This window comes from Rissa tridactyla, chromosome 1 (assembly GCF_028500815.1).
Source record: "Rissa tridactyla isolate bRisTri1 chromosome 1, bRisTri1.patW.cur.20221130, whole genome shotgun sequence".
Lineage (NCBI taxonomy): Eukaryota > Metazoa > Chordata > Aves > Charadriiformes > Laridae > Rissa > Rissa tridactyla.
The window spans coordinates 70,718,403-70,741,209 of NC_071466.1; the positions used below are offsets into that span (position 1 = coordinate 70,718,403).

The 22,807-nt window shown below is 41.2% G+C and overlaps 1 protein-coding gene across 6 annotated transcripts in view; it reads left to right on the forward strand.

The window, feature by feature from the left end:
• Positions 1–1,860: 1,860 nt before the first annotated feature.
• UXS1 (UDP-glucuronate decarboxylase 1) overlaps positions 1,861–22,807 on the forward strand; it is a 65,459-nt gene continuing 44,512 nt past the window's right edge. For 2 of the 6 annotated variants that reach the window (XM_054204444.1, XM_054204470.1), the window contains exons 1-4: positions 1,861–2,089; positions 15,524–15,551; positions 18,328–18,376; positions 20,323–20,366. In XM_054204444.1, coding sequence (XP_054060419.1) covers positions 1,993–2,089; positions 15,524–15,551; positions 18,328–18,376; positions 20,323–20,366 — 218 coding nt within the window. In that variant the 5' untranslated portion in view covers positions 1,861–1,992. Of the gene's footprint in view, positions 2,090–12,370; positions 12,444–15,523; positions 15,552–17,357; positions 17,454–18,327; positions 18,377–20,322; positions 20,367–22,807 lie in introns of those variants that run through there. The other 4 variants (XM_054204463.1, XM_054204455.1, XM_054204489.1 and 1 more) reach the window with 4 other exon arrangements.

The following is a 22,807-nucleotide window of genomic DNA, read 5'->3' on the forward strand; positions in this document are numbered from 1 at the left end:
ACATGCTCTGGCTCACCTGGAGAGCGACATGGACACAGCTGGCCCCGGTGTCACGCATGACAAACAGCTGGCCCTGCAGAGAGCAGGGTCAGGCTGCCTGCCATGGGGTTCAACTCTCCTCCACCATGAAGGTCCACAAAGCACCCTGCTCCTCCTTTGCTCTCCTTTTCCTTCCTTCACGGATTGCAGCCTGCCTCAACTTGTTCCTGCAGCAAAATTGGCCAGAGCACTGAGCACGCTGCCAAGCGAGGTGCCTCACGCAGGCAGCCTGATGGAGTCACGGGTTGTGCAGCCCAGCTTTGGGCAGGGCAACTGCTAAAAGCATCTTGCCTACCCCGAGAGGCTTGTGGAATCGGTGTCATGCGTGCAGATACCATTATGGAAAATCCTGACTGAAAACAATGGGAGCTTGAGGTGCAGGGAGGGAGTATACTCCTGTAATATTCTCTACCTTTCATGCAGCGCTGCTCAGCTACAGCTTTTTGACAGCCAAATTTACTCCTGGTATAAAACTCTTACTATTTGAGTGATTACTACGCAGACAAATTCGGTGCTAGACTGTGTTTTAGATGGTGATATTTTTATTCGCTTTTCTCCATATAACTACAAACAGTGGAAATAAGGGGCAAGTAAAGCATATCAAGTACAAACCAAAGGAAACAAAAGTCAAGAGGAAAGGAGCGGCCTTTTAATCAAAGCACAGGGTTAGGAGTTAGGAAATTTCAATTCTCAAGGCTTCCTGAATAAAGTCACTTTGCCTCTCTGGGCTGCAGGGGAATATTCTTCGTCACCCCGAATGGCATCTTACTGCACTTACCCTTCCGAGACTCACACATTTACCTGACTTTACTCCTCCTAAGAAGGAGGGGTTAACTCTTGTTGTCTCTGTGGATCTTTATTTGACTGAAGTCATAGTTTCTTCAGTGTAAACAGCTCATTTCTACATGAAATTAAATGATCGAAACTAGTCATTTAATTCAAGTTCTTGCGGTCTTCTATGTGAGATGAATGTGAGGAAGAGCGTCCCCTAGAAACTGTGTGACAGCCACACAACTGAGGGGGAAGGTTGGGTTGTGGCGGGAGATTTCTCTTTGTATTGAGTGTATTTGACTGGCCGGAGAACACGTTTTGACACGTGAGGAAGGTGCCGACTGTTCGCAACAGCCCACAAGGACTTTGGATGGAACCTGCAGAAGAAATGCAAACCATTTGAAAGTAGCTGCAATCTCGTTATCCTAAACAGAGGCAAATTCATAAACTGTTACTTCAAGGGGAAAAAAAAAAAAGGAATCCCGAAATTTTGATGTGGTTTAGTGACGGTTTCTGTCAGTGTTAGGTTGATGGTTGGACTAGATGATATGAAAGGTCCCTTCTAGCCTAGGCGATTCTATGATTCCACGACTCCGTGAAAAGAGATGTGTGCAGTTATGCAAAGCGCATTTGGGATGAAGCAAATGGTGCCTTCAAAATGCCAGGCGCTGAAGAAGACAGCATGACACATGTTCTGCCTGTGTGTGCGCCCATGTCTGTCTGTCTGTCCACCCAGCAGGCTACCACCCACGGGCCACCACAGCGGGAGGCGGTGGGTAACTGCGACCGCCGTGGCTGAAGACCTAAGACCATGCCAGGGGCACGGAGAGGCCGCGGCCGCCCTCCCTTTCCCTCAGGGAACGTTCTGTGGGAGGCGGCCACCCCCCAGGCACCCTCTGGCCAAGAGCTCGCCGCGTCTCACGAAGGACACACACACACGGACGAGGCCCCACCAGCTCCATGAGGCGCTGACGGCGGTGACGGCCCCGCGCATGCGCCGCCCGCGCTCTGGCCGCCGTCCGCATCCACCGCGGGGGAAGGGGAGGGCGGGCTCCCGCCGCTGCGCCTGCGCGGGTAGTTCCCGGGCGGGGGGAACAGAGCCGAGCCGTGCGGTGGGTGGTGGCGTGGCTGGCCGTGCAGGCAGGCGGGTGCCCGGCGCTGCGTGTGCGGCTGCCGCTGGGCATGGTGAGCAAGGGGCCGCTGCTGCGCCTGTTGACCGCCATCAACCGGAGGAGGATGAAGCTGCTCATGGGGCTCGCCTTCCTCGCCTATGTCGCCTGTGAGTGAGAAGGGGTGTGGGGACGGGTCTGGTCCGGCCGTTCATTGCCCGCTGGCTCGGGTAGCCTCCGGCCCCCCATGCCCTCCGCCGCCGGAGCGGCGGGATGAAGGTGGGGGTCGGTTCCTCCCGCGCTGCCCGGTTGCGAGGCGCGGCAGCGCGGCTGCGCCGGCCCCGGCGGGGAAGGGGGCTCCGGGCGGCCCTCGTCACCTCTGAGCGGTGGGGCCGAAGGGTCCTGTCTTTCCCCCGCCTCGCTGAAACTTTCCCAAGTCCGGCGGGCAGCCGGCTAGGCCGTGACGGAGGGTGCCTGCGGGGCCGCCGGGCCGCGCTGTGCCGGTGGTGCCGGGCGGGCGTTTTCCCCCCTGCCCCGCTGGGAGGGATGGGCGGTGAGGAACCCTCCCTTTCTCCTTGCCCCTTCGCGCTCTGGGGGACAGGCGGCCGCGCTTCCTTTCGGTGCCCCGCGGGAAGGGGCTGCCGGGGGCTGGCCGGCGGGCGGCCGGGCTTCGGGCCGAGCCCCGGGCGTAGGGTGAGGTGAGGTGGGGCGGGCAGTGGAGGCCGAGGGGGAGCGGCGGGAGCCAGACGTGGCTGAAGGAGTCGGTGTTCCCGCAGCCGCTCCTCAGGTCCCCTCTTTGTCCGCCTGGAGCTGCCTGAGGTGAGCCTGTGGGGAAGTTTTCCAGGGCAGGCCTGGGGTCTGGTTTTTGTAAAAACCTCCTTTTGGGGGCTCGATAAATGTTTGCTTGTTTATTTATTATCTCAGCACGTAGCTGGAGTCTTAAGAGCCTGAAGAGAGGCAGAAAGGTATTGGGAAGGTCTTAGAATAGCTGCTGGCAGGGATGTTTATGACTTCAGTTATTAGGTGTGAGTCAAAGGGAGTCTCGGATTTATAACGCTGTCCTGTCAGCTCTCTTCCCTTTCTTGTCCAGATTTTTCTGTTGCATTTTTCATATAAAGTTTATTTAACGTTAGCCTGTTCTGGTTTTAGACTTAGGTAAATCTTATGTAGAAGGCACATAATGAGGAAGGAGGATCTTTGAAGCCTCGTCAGCTAAGCGAGGGACAAGTGATTCTCATGATGCTTCGGAACACATATAGGTGAGATAGCTTTGGGGATAGGTGTGTGCATCAGATTTAGGATCCTCCCTTTCCTTTCGGAGGATGGAGAGGTACAACTCAAGTAATTTGGCAGAAGGGGTGGTGTTTCCTACCCCAGAAACATAATGTGGGAATTTCCTTGACTGCCATATGTTACTGTGTTTGCAGGACTTTGCTATTTAGATAGTGCTGTTATCATTGAAATTACATGCCAGTTCTGACTCTTAGGACAGTTTATTTGTCCAAGTGACTTCAGGCTCCATGCATACTAAAGCAGGCACAGCTTAGTGTTTGTTCTCATTTTGAAAGGGTTTGATGTTTTGCCAAAAATGGTTGGTACTTAATTTTGAAAACAAAGTTAATAGGCTGCTGTGAAAATACTGGAATTGAGTGGCAATTGACATGGTCAGTGGGACCTGGCTATTGATTAGATTCTATGGACCGTAGGTGGTGTTTGCTGTCTATATTTGTGTCTCAAAGTTAGCCTTAAGGTAGGGAAAAACTGCCACGTGATTTTTACTAAGCTGTAAGTCATAGAAGTCTTCTCACCGCGTGTTTCTGGTCGTCCTTTGGGATTCAGAAAAAATGGAGGAGGAGAGGTACTGCACACCAGCGTGGCAAAAAGTAGCTTACAAAGGTTGGTGTCAGATGGGAGTATGGTTTTTGGAAGTCTAACATGTCAGGTTACTGCCCTTCTCAGTCTTGTGACTAGTGGTCAAAAGTAGTGCAATCGTTAGTTATGGCTCTGGTGTCTTTTCAATATAGTATGATGTGCTAGCAGATGCCAGTAGTCTAATAGATTCTGGAGAGGCTATTTTTTGTTTTCTTTTCTATGGAAGTGATTATGATCCCATCCCCCTATCCTAAAAGTGCACTCCTTGCAATATTACTGAATCATCACTGTACTCTGCTTGCAGTCAGATAATGCCCAACTAAAATAGCATAGAATCTGAGAAAACTGAGCTGCTGGTGTAGGTGTATGTGCTGGCACTTCTCATGTTCCTTGTTTCTCAAGTGCTCTCCAAATGACTAAGTGTTTTCAGGCTGTGCACCTCCTTGTCATGAATATCCATTCGGTGTTAGTACATGGGGAGTCAGATTTGAAGCACATTACGTTACAGGGAATGAAATACTTGGCAAATGCATTATTTTTTTTATGAACTAGGAGATTGGATTTTTTTTGATAGTGCCATTTTATCAGTTTGTGTGTGAAACACCAAGAGAACGTTTAGGGAGTATCTTTTAGGAAAGTGCCTTATTTCATAAAAAGCTTCTGCCTTTGAATGCAAATTTGTTACAAATGTGCCTGCAGAACTTCTCCATGAGAGTTTGCAAAATAGAGGAAGAGCTTATTAGAGGTCTCACTCTCAAGGGTCATTGAGTGGCTCTCTTAGTAGTTTCACAGTGCAAGGTGTTGCATGGCTAAGCTGGCTTAGGTATCCCTGCTCCACATCTCCCATTTCCCACCAGCATCCATCACATACAAGGATTTAAATTTCTGTGCTGTGCACCAGGAGGTGGTCTGGACTAAGATCACCTTTTTTGACTTATAACCATTTAGCAGTGTGGGTATTCAGACAGCTGTTTCGGCCCAACTGAGGAGGCCATGCAGTGATGAAATGGGCAGCTGGCAGAGCTGTTGGCAGCATTGCTATTACACACTTTGCAGATCCACAATTAATGTCTCACCTAAGGAGTCTTGTTGACATTAGTTAAAGTGCCACCGTGACATGAGGTGCCCAGTCAGGCTCACATTAAAGATACCTACAACTCTTTTTGTGGTCTTGACTGGTTTCCCTAGTGGTACTTAGAGTGAGAAAGAATCCTTACTTTACATCTTGGTTTGAATTAATGTCTGATGTCTCATTTCTGTAAATCTGATTTCTATTAATTCAAAAAAAATTCACTTGAAACAGTGTGGTAGGCATAGTTTGTGTATATAAAAATAGAACCCCAAAGGAGCATTTCTATGCAGCAGGCAGTTAAAAGGTGTTGTAACTTAATAGACTGTTCCCTGGCAAAACTGAAGTGAATGCAGTTTAACTAACAGTTATATTTACCTTATCTGTAGGCCCTAGGTGAAAGGGATGATTTTTGTTCCCAATCACCCAAGTGATGGATCTGGAGATAGCGCAGGTAGTGAGTGAGCTGTCAAAATCGCTCAGTGATCTGAAAGAATGCTACTCGCTTTTGTATTTTAGTATTTTTCAGAATTAGCTTAGTTGACTCAGTTGCAGTGCTGTCGTCTTCTGTGAATATTGCATGGCTATACTGTACTACATATAATGGGAAGCCTTGCCCAAAGGTTGAATTTTCATTGCCTTTTTAAAGGGACAAAGCCTTCTGCTACAGCTTTTCTCTGATTTAAACCCCAGCAAGATACTGCAGGAGTGCTAGTGCCAACCAAAGGAGAGGGAGGCATGTGGAGGTGGACTGAAACAAATCCTTTCAGTCATGGGTTGCACTTGCATCATCTTGAAGCTGTTGTGAAACTACAGCTTAAGAACACAAGGTGATTATGAACACAAGTGAAGTGGATTTAATTCATTTTTTTGGTCTGTAGTGAGAAATGTAGACAGGTCATAAACCAGCAACCAGTTGAATAGATATGGTTAAAAAAATAGCCTGCATATAAGTTACTCATATTGTGGTGACATTGGATAAGAGTTTTGTTTTGAAAAAGCCCACCTGTTTGTGGATTGGTGTGTCAAAACATAGGCACCTTAAACTAATTCCCTTTGAAGTTTTAAATGATTATTCAGCTTTATATGGACATACTGACATGCTTCAGTGAGGCTGACTTTATAGAATCAGGATCTTATTTAAGTTGTTGTAAATTCTCTGTAAAATTTTGTACCCAGGATTTAAAGATCAGAGCTCGTCAATCTGCATGGTTTGGTTTAATCTTGGTGCTACTGTGAATAACATACCGATGTCTTGGTATAACAAGGGAGTTGCATGTTCTTTATGAAAATAAAGTTAAGAGCTCTATTTCTGGTAAAGTAGAACAGTTCTCTGTGCTCATTTGTAGATGAAATAGTTCTTGGGAAGTATGTCAGTAGCCTTGTTCCTTTTCCAAGGGAAAAAAGGAAGGAATAGTAGGGTGCTGTCATGACATCGAAGCTTAAGACCTTGTTACCTTTGTAAGATAAAATACTGCGACAGCTACTGAAACAAATTAGAAACAAAATGTCAAAATAATGTGAGGGAAGTACATCCTGCAGTGTGGTGGCTTAACTTCTCCCAGCAGTGTTATTTTAGGTTGTTATCCTTTGTTTTACAAGGTTAGCCATTTGTTTTTGTCAGATTTCCATCAGCTAGGAAGAATATAGTGTGGTCTTCTCCGAATATTAAAGTGTGAGTAAGCTTTTTGGTTTAAGTCTTGCCAGCCCCTTGCAGGTTGCACGTGTTCAAAACAACGGTTACATGCTACTTGATGTGGTGTTCTGATAAGCTTTTACTTTCACTTTTCATAATAGAAAAGTAGCTGCGAATTTGGTCTTGTCCTGTTGCTTCAGGCTAGTTATTCAGCACTGCTGTGGGGAATACCGAAGTATTCCTTCCATAGCTGTTTTACAACTAGACAGCAGGATTGACTGGGCATGGAAGAGTTAGAAGTGGTCTGATGTGACATCAGGCTCGCCTGCTTTTTGTGTCAGCATGCCATGGATTCTTCACCAAAAAAAACAAACCAAAAACATTTGCTTGCTGGCTTCATGTCCTGCAGAGCTGCCTTTCATCTGTGGGTTTATGCAAATAAGTTTACTGTCTTCAGCAGCTTCCAGTTCCCTGCTCGTCAGGCTTCCAACTAGCCGTAGCCGTGTAGCTTATGAAAATTTCTTCACGCTTCGTTTGAGTTTGTCAGGAATAGATGGACTCCAACTCTGCTTTGCTAGCCATGATGTTTTAAACCAATTTTTTGGCATCCTGGAGAAATTTACTCCTACAGGTCTCAGCTTATCTCCTTTTAATATTTGCCTTTAGTATCTGTCTTTAATATTTTATCTCCACTTAGTATTTGTCTTTTCTGTGACATGTGCAGGAGAAGATGCTGCCATCATTCTACTCAACAAAAAACACTCTTAAGAGCTTTCATCTTCTTTCCCCTTTGTGTTTTTGCAAAGGGGAAATGTTTCCATGTTATTTACATTGCTTGTTTCTTTTCTGTAAGGTTGGCTGACCAAAGTCCAGTTTAGTTGAAACTAATAGTTTTCAACTTCTTGTTTGTGGAAGGGAGGGAGAGGGTGGGGTTACTGCACCAAGTTACCTGAAGGGGTTTGTAAAAGGTAACTGGGAAAAGTGAGTGTGTGTTCAGTTACAGTGCTGACCATTGGAGCATGGCATGATTCCGCTGAAAACAGTCTTAGCAGTCAACAAACGTAAAATAAAATGCTGAAAATAAAGAGTCATGACCCCTTGTTTAGTTGCCACCCTAATTAGAGTCATGTTACCTTGAGTGCCCGCTCACTTTCTGGGGTTTGACATGCATGCTGGTGTGTCATCGTTATTTTGGGAGAGTGGAATATTCTCTGCCTCTTTGAGTTTCTTGAGCCTGCTAACCATGTCTGGGAAACAAAGGGAAGGTCAAGGGCTAAATTAAAGATTAACACACACACACACCCCTTTTTTGGTTTGTTTGTTTTAAAAGGCATTTGAAAAATCGGAGCTGCCATCTAGATTGGGGAAAGCATGCTTTGTGTAAAACTGTATATAATGTATTCCAGTAGTTGAGATAATAGTTCTGCTGCTTTCTCTTTCCTTCACTTGAAATAGGGAGATATATAGCCATAACAGCAGCGCATACAGGTCTGTTGGCTCAGAAGGTTGTTGTTGGTTTCTTTGGCCTGCCGTGTTGCTTTAAAGCAAAGGGAGAAAATGCTTTTCTCCACAGATTTTGTGCATTTGAATTGTGTAGATCAGATTTATCTGGAGATAGATGTCACTTCATAGTTGTTTTTTTTCCATCATCTGCTGCTGTTTAGGTAAAGACACTTAGGGTTTTAAGTTCTTTCTCTATTTGTAAGTGAAAAGGGGACACTGGGATGTTAGCAATTTAGATTGCTTAGCTTTCACGTTGCCGAAATAATTTTCACCCGATTCAGAATGTAATTATTATGTAGTACTCCAGTTAGGTATAGGTCAAAGACCTCCTGTTGTATCCCTTGGGAATTCAGACCTTTTGTAGGCAGTCAACATATTTGCAAACCACTTTATTGTTTCAAGCCAGTAAATTCAAAGGTAGAAGGCTTTATGATGTCCAGGCACATTTAAATATATGTCATGATGAAAATCAAAGATCCTGTTCGGAACTTCATAACTGTGATGAGTTATATGCATTCTGCTTTTTTTTGTTGGAAAAATTGGATTTTTTTTTTCTGTTTGTAACTAACAATTGGAGTGCGTTACCTTACTTGTGGAAAAATACAAAGGATAGACAAAAATGGATGAGTAGTGATAAAGAATGATATGCTAAAGGTATGAGATAGAAAGGAGTAGAAACACTGAACGGAGAGCTGGAAAAAAGACTTAACAGAAGAATTAGGAAGAATTTGCCATCTGGGAAACAAAGAACAGAATTCAGTCATAAAGTGATGATGCTAACTGAAATATTAGAATAAGTGTTCATGGTTAGCTTACCATCCAGTGTGAAGCTCCATTAACTCTTGTAAAGAAAGAATACTTGCATAATGTTATATTCACAGCTGTAGCAGTGTATCAGTTTGCTAAAGCTTCAGTATTTGTTCTTAAGAGAAGGTACAAAAATGTTGTCCTAGTGACTATGTTGCCTTTTTTTTGCTAGGTGGTGACTAGCTGAGGGATTGACAGAGGGCGGTGGTGTTATCCAAGTTGAAGAGAGAGCATCTTCTGCTTCAGAAAACCCTGTATCCTGATGTCTAGGGTACTTCCCATGTGGGAAAAGCTACAGTTCCTATGTGCTGTTTTTGGTTTGGGGCAGAAACTTTACTTTCGAACAAGGCATCAGTTCAGGAAATGTAACAGGAAGAACTGCTTGCTGTACAGAAATCTGTATAGACATACCAGAGGAGTAGATTTTATTTATTTTTTTTTAATATTCAAGTTGTTGTACATTCCCCAAAGGCATAATCATAAACTTCACCCAGGAAGGTGCCAATTGCTTCCTTGTATCTCATTTAAACCTACTCTCTTTCAGTTTAACACCGTTGCTGCTTGTCCTATCACTACAGGTCCTGGTAAAAAGTTTCTCTTCGTTGTTATTATAAGCTCCCTTTAAGTACTGGAAGGCTGCTATAAGGTCTGCCTGGAGCCTTCCCTTCTCCAGGCTGAACAACCCCAGCTTTCTCAGTCTGTCTTCACAGGAGAGGTGCTCCAGCCCTCTGCTTATTTTTGTGACCCTCCTCTGGACCCGCTCCAACAGATCCATGTCTGTCTTGTACTGGGGACCCCAGAGCTGGATGCAGTACTCCAGGTGGGGTCTTGTGAGAATGGAGTAGACAGGAGAATCACCTTCCTCGACCTGTTGTCCATGCTTCTTTTGATGCAGCCCAGGATATGGTTGGTGTTCTGGGCTGCAAGCGCACATTGCCAGCTCATGTCTAATTTTTCCTCCACCAGTACCCTCAAGTCCTTCTCTGCAGGGCCGCTCTCAGTCCATTTGTAACCCAGCCTGTATTGATACTGGTGATTGCCGCGACCCAGGTGTGGGACCTTGCACTTGGCCTTGTTGAACTTCGTGAGGTTCTTATTTGCTCACTCCTTTAGCCCGTCAGGGTCCTTCTGGATGGCATCCCTTCCCTCAGTGGCACTACTCAGCTCAGTGTCATCTGCAAACTTGCTGAGGGTTGCTCAGTCCTGCTGTCTGTGTCATCAGTATGGAATACCATACAGACCCCTGAGGGGCACCACTTGTTACTGATGCCCCTTTGGACATTGAGCCATTGACTGCAAGTCTTTGGATGTGGCCAGCCAGCCAATTCCTTATCCATTGAGTACTCCATCCATCAAACCTATATCTTTCCAATTTAGTGACAAGGATGTGTGGGAAATAAGTTTCCCAAAGAGAATAATAGTTTTCTTTCCATTATTAGATATCTAATTGAGACCTGCAAAAGAATTAAATCAAGGCTTTAATGCATCTGTAATAATAAGCATTTTATGAGCTCCCTTTGCCTACTTTTCCTTTTTGTCAAGTTTTCCTTTGGGGACAAAAAGCTTATTTCTATAAGGACACAGAAGCTGCTGAGTGACTATGGAGAATCAGATTTAAGGAAAAAAGCCTCTTTTGAATGACATTGCATCTCTCTGAAATAGAAAGCTTGTCTGAACCAATTCACTGTGGACATTCAGAACTTACGATTTTGCTCTGGAAAGTCAGGTTACGAGTGTATATTAATTCGTATTGTTCCTGCATGCTGTTTCTGTTGATAGTGAGATCCGTTTGAAACGAACATCATTTTGTGCTCTCTTTATTCTGAGGAGTGGAGGTTGTACAGAGGGTGGTACAAGGGAAAATTTCTCTGTTTTTAGCTAAACCTATTTAGACAAAAGTTTTTGTAAAAGTTTCTTTAACTGCGTGCCTTGAAAATGCCAACAACAAAGCCATCGGGGAAGACAATGGTTTTAAGAGAGATTGTGTCCGATTTTGGTACAGTTGGATCTCTGTGGGCATCATGGTCTCACTTTTTAAAACACTTGTTTTAAAATGTATGTGATGATAAAACTAATATTGTCACTAATAATTTCAGATTATGAGTGTTTATTATGGTCAGTGCCTTGTGATAGTCTATGACTTGATTTTAATGTCATTTAAAGAGATCCAGAGAGGAGGGATCATCCTGTGGTAAAGGCACAGGCTTCCTTAGTGATTCTGTTTCCCACCTTTGGACTGTGATAAAGTTATTTTTCTGGTTCCCCAGCCTATTGTGGATGAGTTAATTAAGGCATGCGTGGTTCTCAGAGTAGTTATCTGTGTGTTATAGAAACCTATACAATAAGCATTATTGCACATGACAGGCTCAGAGGACATTCAGGTGAAAGCATATATCTTGTTCCCATATTCTGAGGATCTAGAAGAGTAACTGTTGCCTGCTATGAAGCGCAGCTGGTCAGAGCTGAAAGTCTGATGATGATAGATAGGGAAGTGTCCATTTAATAGTGGATGCTCAACAGCAAATTGCTTGGGATTTCTGTTGCACTTTTTTGAGTGTGACTTAACAGATTTTGTGTTTGGGTTTGGGATTTTTGTGTTTTGTTTTGGTTTTTTTCACTTCATGCCGGCAGGGTTGGCTTATATTCAAAGGATAGCTCTTGGAATATTCCCTTGCTGAAAGTAGCCCAGTTATTGTACTGCTCTGCATCTGGCACAATTTCAGAAAGGGTCTTCTCTAGAAAAACTAAACAAACCTTTTAATTTCCAGGAGTATAAGTGTATTCAGTAGACATTCAGGAAAACATTCTTTACTTGTCTATGACTGAGTGGCTTTTGTTTAATGTAGTTTTGAGAAGTCTTGCAACCATTTTACCATAAGGCTGTGCTTGCCAAATAGTTATATCTTTATCTCTCAGAGGCTGGGGGGGGGGGGCGTGAGACAAACAACAAACCAAACAAAAAAGAGGACTGGGGTTTTCTGAAAACCATGAGTGATTAATGTTTAGTTGGCAAAATGTAAATACCCCTTTAATAACGATACTATGATTAAGGCTTTAAGAAACAAATCTCCACTTTTCTAATAGTACAGCTCTATTGCTTCATCCAAGAATGTCATTCTTCTTCTCTGGAAGCTGTCACTTTAAAAGTGTAATGTCTGTAGGAGTGATTAATGCCTCTGATGTATTTTTAATCTTCCTGGTACTTGCAATTAATCCTTGCAAAAAACCTGCTACAATAAAAATGACTGTTCTCATCATTTTATGGAAGGGACACAGAGCAGAGGAAACATCCCAGAACAGATAGAGTCAAAATAGGACTATATCTTTCTCCTACAGGCCATTAAGCCAGGCTTTCATGTGTCTCAGAACAATTCAGACATTCTGATCTCTTCCCTAATGGCAACTTAGTATAACCAGTCATTGGATGAGATTTACGAATACTTTTTGAGCAAATAAGCAGAACCTCTATTTCTTCTCTTTTGTAGGTGAGCGTCTTAGTTGTTTGGTTACAAGTCATACTTCTGTCTGTCTAGTCCAATTTATCATGAATTCTTCCTTTCACAGAGTTTCACTAGACGGCAGGAAGACTTTCTGTCCATGAATGCTCTCTAGATGGATGAATAGGAAGCTTCATAGAGTATGTACTGTGTGTGGCTGTGGGGGGTGAGGGTATGAAATCTCTAAGGTTTGGGAATTGGCATAGGACTATTGTGCTGAATGAGTACCTCTTGGCTTAAAAGATTTGGCTTTAGAGTTGGAAGACTTTTTAATTTTATTTTTTTAAGACTGGCTTTTAGTGTGAGGTGCTCAATTATGTTAGTGTTTGCTCAAATTGGATCCATTAGGAGTCTGATGCTTTTGAAAACTGGGTTTACATGTAGTGCCTGATTCATGACCTTGCTGGTACGGAAGCTTTTTTTAACCATCCACATCTGCAGCTTTTGGTGACTGAAGTTGGTGGGCCTGTCAAGGGGTTTTATGGTGTCTGTGAGGGTTTTTGTCTTGGATTTAGGCTTCTAATATTTCATCATTCTGCTGGTGGATTTGGGCCCACTTGCCTTAATATGTTTCCATCGTTCTTGCCTGAATGTCAAACTGGCTTGGCATAACCTTTAGGCAAGGAAGTGAGAAGTCAAGGAAATCCTCTGTAAGCTGTAGTCATACTGCAGCTGTGTAAGCCTGCTATATAAACAATTGTGATACGCATTGAGGAAAAAAAACCAAGAAAACCTCTAATTCTACTGTAGTGAAAAACCTTACCTCTTATCCCTTCAACCTTGACATAAGCTGGATGTGAACATGTGGTACCCGAAGAGATTTTCGTTAGATTTGTGTGTTCAGAAGCCTTTGTGAGGGCAGTATGTTCAAGTGAGTTTCTGTGGCACCGCTCTGCATGTGAGAGAGACTTCAGAGTTCTTCAAATCCCTCCATATGGTATTTCCTATGTGGTTTATTTTGTAGTTTCATTCTTTTTTGCAATGGTACAAAAATATGCTTCCTAGAAGTTTAATGGAAAGTCATGTACTCCTACAGAACTCGGATATCAAGTGTAGTGTTTCTGGAAGTACACGAATGCCTTTCTGAGCTCCCTTTCCCTGATGTGGACACTGAGCACACACAACACGTTTTGTTTAGGAAGCCAGTTTCTTGTAGGCAGTGTAGCTGTGCTGTCTTTGTGACAAAACTGGCAGGGTGGTATTTGTGGTGCAGCTGGCAACTCATTTTTTTTCAATTCCTGCTTCACCAACTAAGCCCAGATGTTTCCTGCCACTGCCTGAACAATATGTTATATTATTTGTATGAGTTTCTGTAGCCCAGAAAAATAACTGATTGCAAGTATAGCTGAGTAATGTATAACTTGAGAATTCTGTACCTGTAGTTGCCAGATGGTCACCATTCACTGAAAAAAGAAAAAGTTGTTTTTCTGTTAATGTTATCATAAATAATTCTAAAATCCTAGACAGAGGGTAAATAACTTGAATTTAATTTAGTCCTCAACACTGTATCCCTTTTTCTGCCAGATAACTTATTTTATCTAATTAACATAAAATCCACGGTGTTTTTTTAAATTCAGTTGGATTTTATGGGTCATCTCTTCTAATATAAAGCTTCCTTATCTTTTCCCCAGAAGGCGACAGAGGTTTTATGATACCACCACAGATATCGCAGTGCCCTCTTACAGTTTGTTTGATAGTCCTGGGTTCATTTGAGTTACTCTTTGAATTACTCAGCAGCACTCAGTAGTTAAAAAAAGTTCAGTAGCTTTCACATACCCTAAAGGGTGGAACACAGGCTGCATTACTGCATCCTCACCCATGTCCTCCCTGCTCTTCTTTCCTGGGTATATTTCTTTTCTTCTCTTGCCTTGAAGGTGCCTGTCTGTGACTGTAGCAGCATTTTTTGTTGTTTCTGTAACACCTCATTGTCTGCTTGAAATCAATAAGAAATAATGATGAAAATATATGTGCAAAGCTTGAATCTAGCAAAATACTTCATCAGCTGCTACTTGAGACTTGAAGCCCAGCTTACAAAAACTGAGGACACTTCAGAAGCTTTCTATATGTATGTTAATACTGCATATAGGCGCTACTCCTCCTTAAGACCCAGTGTAATTTGGATGCTTAGGTTCAGCCTTGTCTCTTAAAGAGCAATTGCAGAATGTTTTTCTGGTGATATGCTGGTTATATTTCCTGTGTTGCTTATTGCTGCGGAGTCCCTTACGTAACTGTTCTGTGTTAACCTTGTCTTGACAATCTGAAGTTGTCAGCTCTAGTGTAGCCTGGTTTACGGCTTCTCATTTTTTCACTTTAAACTATGTTCTGTGTCCTAGTTGAAAGTTAAAAGGAAAATCAGTGTTCCAATAGTCTTTGTGTAATCACTTAAACCCAGAACAGTTTCAGAAGATTTTTTTTTTCAGTATAAAATGGGCAGATGAGTCTTTTTGTGAACATAGAAACAACTGATACATGTTTGCTGTGCTATTTTACACTGTGGTTTGTCTTTAAAACTTTTCCATACAAAGAGCATAATAAATGACCTTTGCTTGCTTAGCAAGGCACTTGGTTAGGTTGCTTAGGTACACTTCGTGTCTGCATCACAATATATACATAATTAGAGAGAGAATCCACATGCACACGAGCACTTGCTACCTTTAATGCAGGACTGTTGTGGCATCTCTTTGGACTGGTGTAGATATCGCATGTAGTAGCCAGCCTTTTTACTCTTGTCAGGCTCAGTTTCCCGTTCATGTTATTCAGGTCTACAGGTCTCCTTTCTTGCTCTTCCCATTTTTTTCAATATCCCTAATAAACAAGTTCAGAGCTCTGGTTTGTTTAATCCGTGTATGGTGTCAGATTATAGTCCAGAGAATTTTTGTACATTTTGTTTATGTGATATAGTGTGAGGGTAACGATCAGATAAATATATCTGCTGATTTACTGGTCAGATAATTCCAGATGTGCACTGGAATCCAAGTCTAGTCCTTTTTTTATTGAATTACTGTATTTTTCCTACTTTTTTATAGTCTCATGTAGTTTCATCAGAATTCCTCCCATACTCTTAAACGGTGTTCTAGTCACTTGGGGTATGTAGCTTATTTAGATAACATGTGATTAACATACGTAACATCATTTTAAATTCCTTCCAATGATAATAGGAAAAAATTACTTCATGTACTGTTGTATGACACTGTAATGTTCTCTTTTTCTTGTTTTCCAGCTGTATGGGGAAACTTTGTCAATATGAGGTAATGTATATATTTTTTGTATTGAATATCCTTATCTGAAATAAAATTAACTTGCCTTTCCCATCAACACGCATCACTGTTTCAAGTAGGGAGAAAATAGAACAGCAGCTCACACTGCTGTTTGGATAGTTGCTAAGCACTTGATACCTCTTTTTAAATACAAGGTGTTCAGTCTTGAAAAGGACTATACCTCTGCTGCAAATCTCACCTAGGATCTTACTTTCACTTCAGCATCTGCCTTTCTTTACACAAATTCATCTTCTGATTTTGGAGATGGTTTCAGGCACGTCTGTTGACATAGCTGGGCACTTAGGCTTGGATTCTGCTTTTCCTCAGCACAGATCTGACCATATCTCAGTGGCAATACAGGCTTAAACATTGAAGAGCAGCAGATCCTCCACTGCTTGCCGTAATTATGTTTCTGTACCTAGAATTTTTTGAGGGGTTTTCCTCCTCCACAGCTAATTGGGAGAGAATCTGGTGGTTTGACTGCTGAAACGCAAAAAAAATCCCCTGCTGTCCCCCAGATTTTTTGCCCTTAGAAATAGGAAAGCATAACATATGCATGCAAAACATGCAGATTTTCACTGCATTTCTGCTTGCATGTGAGTCTTTGTCCTCTGGGAAAATTCACCAGGAAGACACAACTGAAAAATAAGGTGAAGAGAATATGGGGACAGTCTGTTCCCTACAACAAAGGACAAAATGTTTCACTGTGTTGTTTTGCCAGTAAAGGGTTTGGGTACCCTGTTGCCATGCTTAGAAGCACAGAGTAAAGTTTGAGGCAAAGTAAGAAAATTAATTAATTTTCTGTGGGCTCTGAGTCAGCATGGGCAGCTTACCCAGGGGTCTGTTCCTGTCCCAGGCTATGCACTTTACTTCTGTTGGGAGTTTCCCACCCTTACTACAATGTGTTCAGCTGTTAGGCAAACAGCTGCTGTGGCTCACAGATGGAGATATCATTTAGATTACCGTGTTATTGTGACCAGCAAACTATGGCAGCTTAGCAGCTGTTACATGAGCAGCTGAGCATTTCCAAAGGAAGGACAAGAACCTTAAAGAGGGGTTTGAGGAGGGCAGGTGGGCATGGGATCTAATGCGTTCACTCCCTGATAAGCTGTGCTTACAAATGCTACCATGAGCTATATCTGACTTATTTGAGGTGTCCATTATAGAGGTATCAAGGATGAAATTTTTTATTTCTGAAGGTCAGATGTTGGTCCTCAGCCAATAAGATTGTATTTGTTAGGAGGAAGAGCTCATTAAAACCTAAACTGCAGAGCGCAAGTCCTCAAGTTCCAGGATTTGTGAATAAACAATAGTAGGAATTATTTTTGAGGGAGCCTTTTTATATTCTGAGAGGTTTCCCAGATTTTCCTCGCTCATTTAGCAGAGAGGAAAGGCTAAGTATTCCACAGATTATTTGTATAGCTTTTCGTAGATTTCTGTTATTTGGCAAAACATTTGAAAAATTCTCAAGATTTACATAATATTGCTTCCTTTTAGTAAATTCATACTATGCTAACTGGAGGGTTTTTATTTGCCACTATTACAATAAATTACAATTTGTTTTGAAAAGATGGTTGAGGGTCTGTGTGTCTTGGTCCAAGAATTTACTTCACTCTTAACTGATACAACAAAACGAATCTCGTCAATAAGATTTTTGCCTCAGTAATAGACTGAACTGGCTTTTTAGTAAAAGAGTTTTACAGAGGGATATGAAGGGAATCATTGCTCTGACTTTTAACAGTGTAGCGTATGTATATCTGCTTAACAAAGGATCTTCTGTTTCCCTAGGTGTAATGACTTCAGGTCCTGAGTAAAGGATCTCTGTTTTATTTGAAAGAACTCCATTTTGTGTTGGATAACCATGAATCCTCTACTATGCAAAAACTTACTACTGTAAGATAAATAATTCCCCTTTTGGAAGGTTTAATTGAAAAAAAAAAAAATAATTATGCAAACTTAAGGAAAATCACATAGACTAGATGCAAGAGGTAAAAATGTAAAGATACATATTCTACACTTGTAGAAGTTTACTGAAAGAATGAACACGACTAATTTGAGATACTTTACACAGTAAGATGCTAAATAAGACCACACATATTTGTGCAAGACAACAACTTCTTACATGGTAAGAAGTTTTCACAAGTTACTTTGACTTCCCTAAGTATATAAGCTTGGCTTCATTTCAAATAAGTAGTATTTGTGTGCTAAGTCAGTATTGCCCATCAGATGGTCTCTTAAGACAAGTTTGGATATGGGTTTTTTTTCCTTGTTTTTGTAAAAGTTCAAATTCAAAGCTAGACACATTTGCCCTTCTTTCTTTTTGATTGACATTACAGTTACAGTTGTGGCATTAAAGGAAAATGTTTTATTAGCATACCTGTAGCATCCAGTAAACAGAGTTTCTCAAAAAACATCTTAGGCATTTGCATAGTAAAGCTACATTCAAAAACATTTCTGCTGACCTAACTGTACCTTAATGCAGTGATTAGACTCTTTTGTACAATGAGGTTAATTTTCTCTGTAAAAAGAATGTCATCTTTACGGTTATTACTCTTTCCTGTGGGCTTGGTTCAGTTTCTGCCAAACGTGGTGACAAGACTGTCTGATTTTGGTGGGGATTTGACTTTCATTTGCTCTGAATATATCTCTGAAATAATAATAACTTGGGATGCTTTGAAGATACTGTTTTAACAGGAAAATTATGATGCAGGTGCAGTGGAGCAACTAATGCTTAGGTATAGATTATGTTTTTTCTTTTTGCCAACAGGTCTCTTCAAGAAAATGGGGATCAGAAGGTGGAAAGTAAAATAGAGGAGGTTAGTTTGCTAATAGTTGTTGTTTGTTTTGTTTTGAGGACTCCATTTCACTTATTTTATATTGAAAGGGTGTATTTAGTTCTATCTCATTACTCTCCATTTCGCTAAAACCATTCAAAGCATTGGATTTGTGTCTGTACATAAGTTTTTGAACTTTTCAACACTGTAGCGGAGTTTCTAACATAGATTTATGACTCATCTTTTATTTTTTTTCTGTAAGCCTTTCTTGAAAGTAATAGCTCTACTGTCTCATTTGCTACAGAGACTGTGGTAGAGTCCTCCTGAGAACTGTTTTTTGTTATTGAATGAAGGATACGCACAAATTCTTTCCTCTGTCACCCCTACAAAATTTTCAGTATATATGTTTGTTTGAAAATTCAAACCCTCCAAAAAATGCTTTGCTTTGTTCTTAACTAATGAACAAAGGTGGGGTGTTTGTGATGGTGGGCGGTACCAATGCTTTAAGCACAAGCCCTGGCAATTTCTGGAGTAGAGGTGGGTATTGGAACACACCAGTGGTTCTGAACTTCTGTACCAATACCTCTGAATTGTCATTTAACCTCAGTTTGTTGGGAAACATTAAGAATCTGTGCAACAGGTCTATCTGCAGTTGTTTTTAGACTTCCAGTCTAATAACAAGAAAACAAAAGAATTTAATAGATACAAAAGTCTTTGAGGTCAATACCACCTGCCCCTTGTGTTGGGGTGTGTGTGACCATACTAGTGTGATCTGGTCTGCCTAATGTCTTGTATTCCAACAGGTTTATATAGCAATCATTCCTCTGGATGCAGTGGAAGCCCACTTAAATTCGAAAGATTGTGTTCTTAGTTTGTCTTGTTTCATTCCTCCTTTTTTTTTATCATGTTTTTAAAGCTTTAATTATACAGTATCTTGAACCATCAGAAAGTTCAACGTACAACTGTTTCAAGAACTATTTGCTGCTTCACAGAGCTGGATAATGAATATAAATGACAATACTGTATTTATTCTTAACATGAATTTGCAGCTTATTTCTGTTCATGAAGTTCCTGAATTGTCTAGCTCTAACCACTAATATTTGTACAAAACTAATTAATAAAGATTGGTGGTGTATTGCTGTATAGTACCATTTCAAATGATAACCCTCTGATAGCTTTCAACTTATGTATGGCCCTAGATGGTAAAATTTGTGACAAGGTTTTAGTAAACCTAAAAACAAGTTCAGGGAGCTGTTGTAATTTGGCAGGACTTTTAGAAATTTGAGTCACATGATAATGTGAAACTAATGCTGACTTAATTGATTCTCTCTTTCAAAGCAGTGAAAATGAAAAAAGAAGTCTTGGTAGGTGAACTGTATTTTCTGACAAATTTCCTTTTAATATTTGTTAAAAGCCTAGATACAACTTTGAATCATGATATAAAACTTATCTTAGATTTTTAAACATTAAGTTTCTTTGAATTCATCTACCATGTCCTGAGAGAAATCTAGCCTTTGCACTGGAGCTAATGCCCCTGTTTCTGCGTGTCTGTACTCTTTTAAGTATGTGTATCTGCTCTCCATTTAAATAGCTGAGGTTTTACTGACTGTCCTATCATGCTGTTGCTAAATATAGATTGCCTTTGACAACCTTAGATGAGTCATTTGTGACTTCAATTTGCCAAATAGGAATCATAACATTGGATGTTCTTATCAACAAGACCATGGTACTCCTAGCCTTGAGGTGTTTTGTTTTCAGTGGTAGGCTAAGGGATTTCATGCTGTACTAGGTGATTTGATTTTTGGTGAAAAAGGATTTTTTTTACATAAAGAATGCTTTAAGATACAGGTTTCTTGGAGTGTCTTCAGTGAAGCTCTTCATAGGAGGCTATTTGCCATGATTTTTGCTCTAAAGTAACTTCCTATATGTATGTTTTGTGATATGAATTTTGTTCTATCCTTCAAAGATTAAAGATTTCTTTCTTTTAGGCTGTTGCACCTCTACGGGAGAAAATCAAAGATCTAGAAAAAAGGTATGTCTTTTTTGCTAAATTTGGGAAGCAGTTAAAAAGCACAGTTTCTGTTCTGTAGAGGTCAATTCTGTAGTTGTAGGTTTGAGATAAACGTTTTGTGTATACCCCCAGTACCTTTGGATTTTTATCATATCTAAGTGAGGATGAGGCCTTGAATGCTGGAAGACATTAATGCATAAGGTATTAGGTTGATTAATCCCAGTAAAGTAAACTAGGAGTGCTGGATTTTTGTAAAGTTCAAATCCTGTGGAGGAATTTGCTGGTGAACGGATTACCAAGGTTTAGGAAGTCCAACCTAGGTGTGTCCCAAAACATTGGTTTTGACTTCAGAAGACTGAAAATAGCTTTTGCCTCACATTTCTCACACTTGTGATCAGTTACAATGGTTTAGCTAAAGCATAGTGATTTGCTTGTGAATCTTAGCCTGTGCATGTGCATTAGATGAGCCCGACTGACTCACTTTTCTCAGAATTTGTAAGGGAACGTGATATCTTGGATTAAGCTGCGTGATGTGATTGAGGAAAAGCAGACAAGCTTTTTGATGGGCTGCAGATATTAAACATGTACAGTAGTTCCACAACACCTTAAATTGACATAGTTGTTAAAAAAAAAAAAAAAACCCAAAACCACAAAAAAAGACTACCCAAGCCTGATCCATTTCTCCCTGTCTGTTTGTGTCCACCCTGCAATGTCATTTCCTCCCTTTTATGCCAGCAGAACCACTTGAGTGATGATAATAAGCTGGATGGGGAAACCAGGCATTTCAGTCTCTCTTTGCAAATACCTCCCTGGCTCCCCAGCCTGGTTGCCTTTCTGCCAGATGAGTTCTCCCACCTGAGTATCCTCCTGGGTAGGTGTTTTTCATCACAAAATAAGGTCTGGAATAGAGGTGGGAATTGTCAGCTCTAACAAGGACACTGCTGCTTTTGACAGTGATGCTGTTTCACAGGTGGTACTCTTGATGTCCCCAGCAAGCAGCTAGCTGAGAATGCTGCAATACAGAGGGCCAAGTTTGGACTTACCCAGGCAGTGCCAGTAAGCCTGGATGGTTATGCATGGCATACTGGTGGCTGTGTGCCCTTCCTCTGGACGGGGAGGCAGAATCCTATTGCTCTTGGCCAGTGGTATGCTCAACACCAGCAGTGTTCTTGAGTTTTGTCTTGCCAATGAGCAGTTACCCCTCCTCCCCCTACCAGTCCTGTGCTGTTAAAAAAAAAAACAAAACAGTTTGTCAGTTCTGTTTTTTACAATGGATTTGAAAGATTCAGTGGCCTGCCACATGCAGTTTATTTCAGTGAGAATACTGATCTGATTGCTCATCTCTTAATGTAAGTGTGAACTTCATGAATTGAACTAGGTGATGTATTGTCAATATGAAACAATTCGCAGACTACATCACCTGTAGTAGTTGCCTGTGATACTACCGTACCAATTATAACAGTCAAATTATAAAGATTTATGTTCAGAAGAAATTTTTGATGTCCTACCTCTGTTCAATTGAGTTATTTAATCTTTATTGATAGCCCAGCATATTTTCAGCTTCAGTGGTTGGCAATTCAGGTATTTCCTCCTGCCATTCACAGAGGACCTTTGTGGGAGGATATCCTGTTTTGTGCTTTTTTTTTTTAATAATTGTTATATTTTTCCAAATGAGCAGTGAGTTGCTGTGTGAAACCATGAAGTTAAAACTTCTCCCAAGAGCCATCTAAATGCTCTTTTGTTTTTGAGTAGTGTTTGTAGTGTATTGATGAGTCGTGTTTCAAATGTCTAGCAATGAGGAGAACGAATCAAAATATTTTCTTTTACCTCTGTATGAGCCGATCTGGGAATTATACTTTCACGAAATGTGAGCTTATGATCTCTTATGGCCCATATGAAAATATGGGTTCTTATTGTTTTGAGTTCTTCAAATAGTGTAGCCATTTACTTCTGCTGGTTTAACTGCATGTGGATTGTTGCAATTAATAATTTTTGGATTTTATATCTATGTAAAGTGACAGTAAATAACTAATCACTGTCAGATGCCTGAAGGCTGATCATGCTTGCAAAGTTTATGTTCTAGTGTAAATGTTTTTTTTTTTTTTTTTTTTTTACCTCATAAGCTGATAAAGCCTGAAAGCAAACCATCGTCATGCTTTTGGGAAGCAGGAAAGAGAAGAATTCCTTAATGCTAATCTCATGGCAAGAGATTGTTTAACTGAAGCTAAAGTCAGACAATTTTTATTAATAATTTGCACAGCAAAAGCATTGCTGTGTAGTCATCAAAGGAAGCATTAGGTCAAGATAAATTCAATGTTGTTGCCAAAAAATAAACATTCCAGACTCCTGCCCACTGCCTCTAAGCTAGTACTGCTGTAATGGAAGGAGCAAAAATGGTTGGGAGGTCCCTTTGGCAGCAATATTACTCCATGCTGGATTAACGTGACCTTAAAATAGTGGTC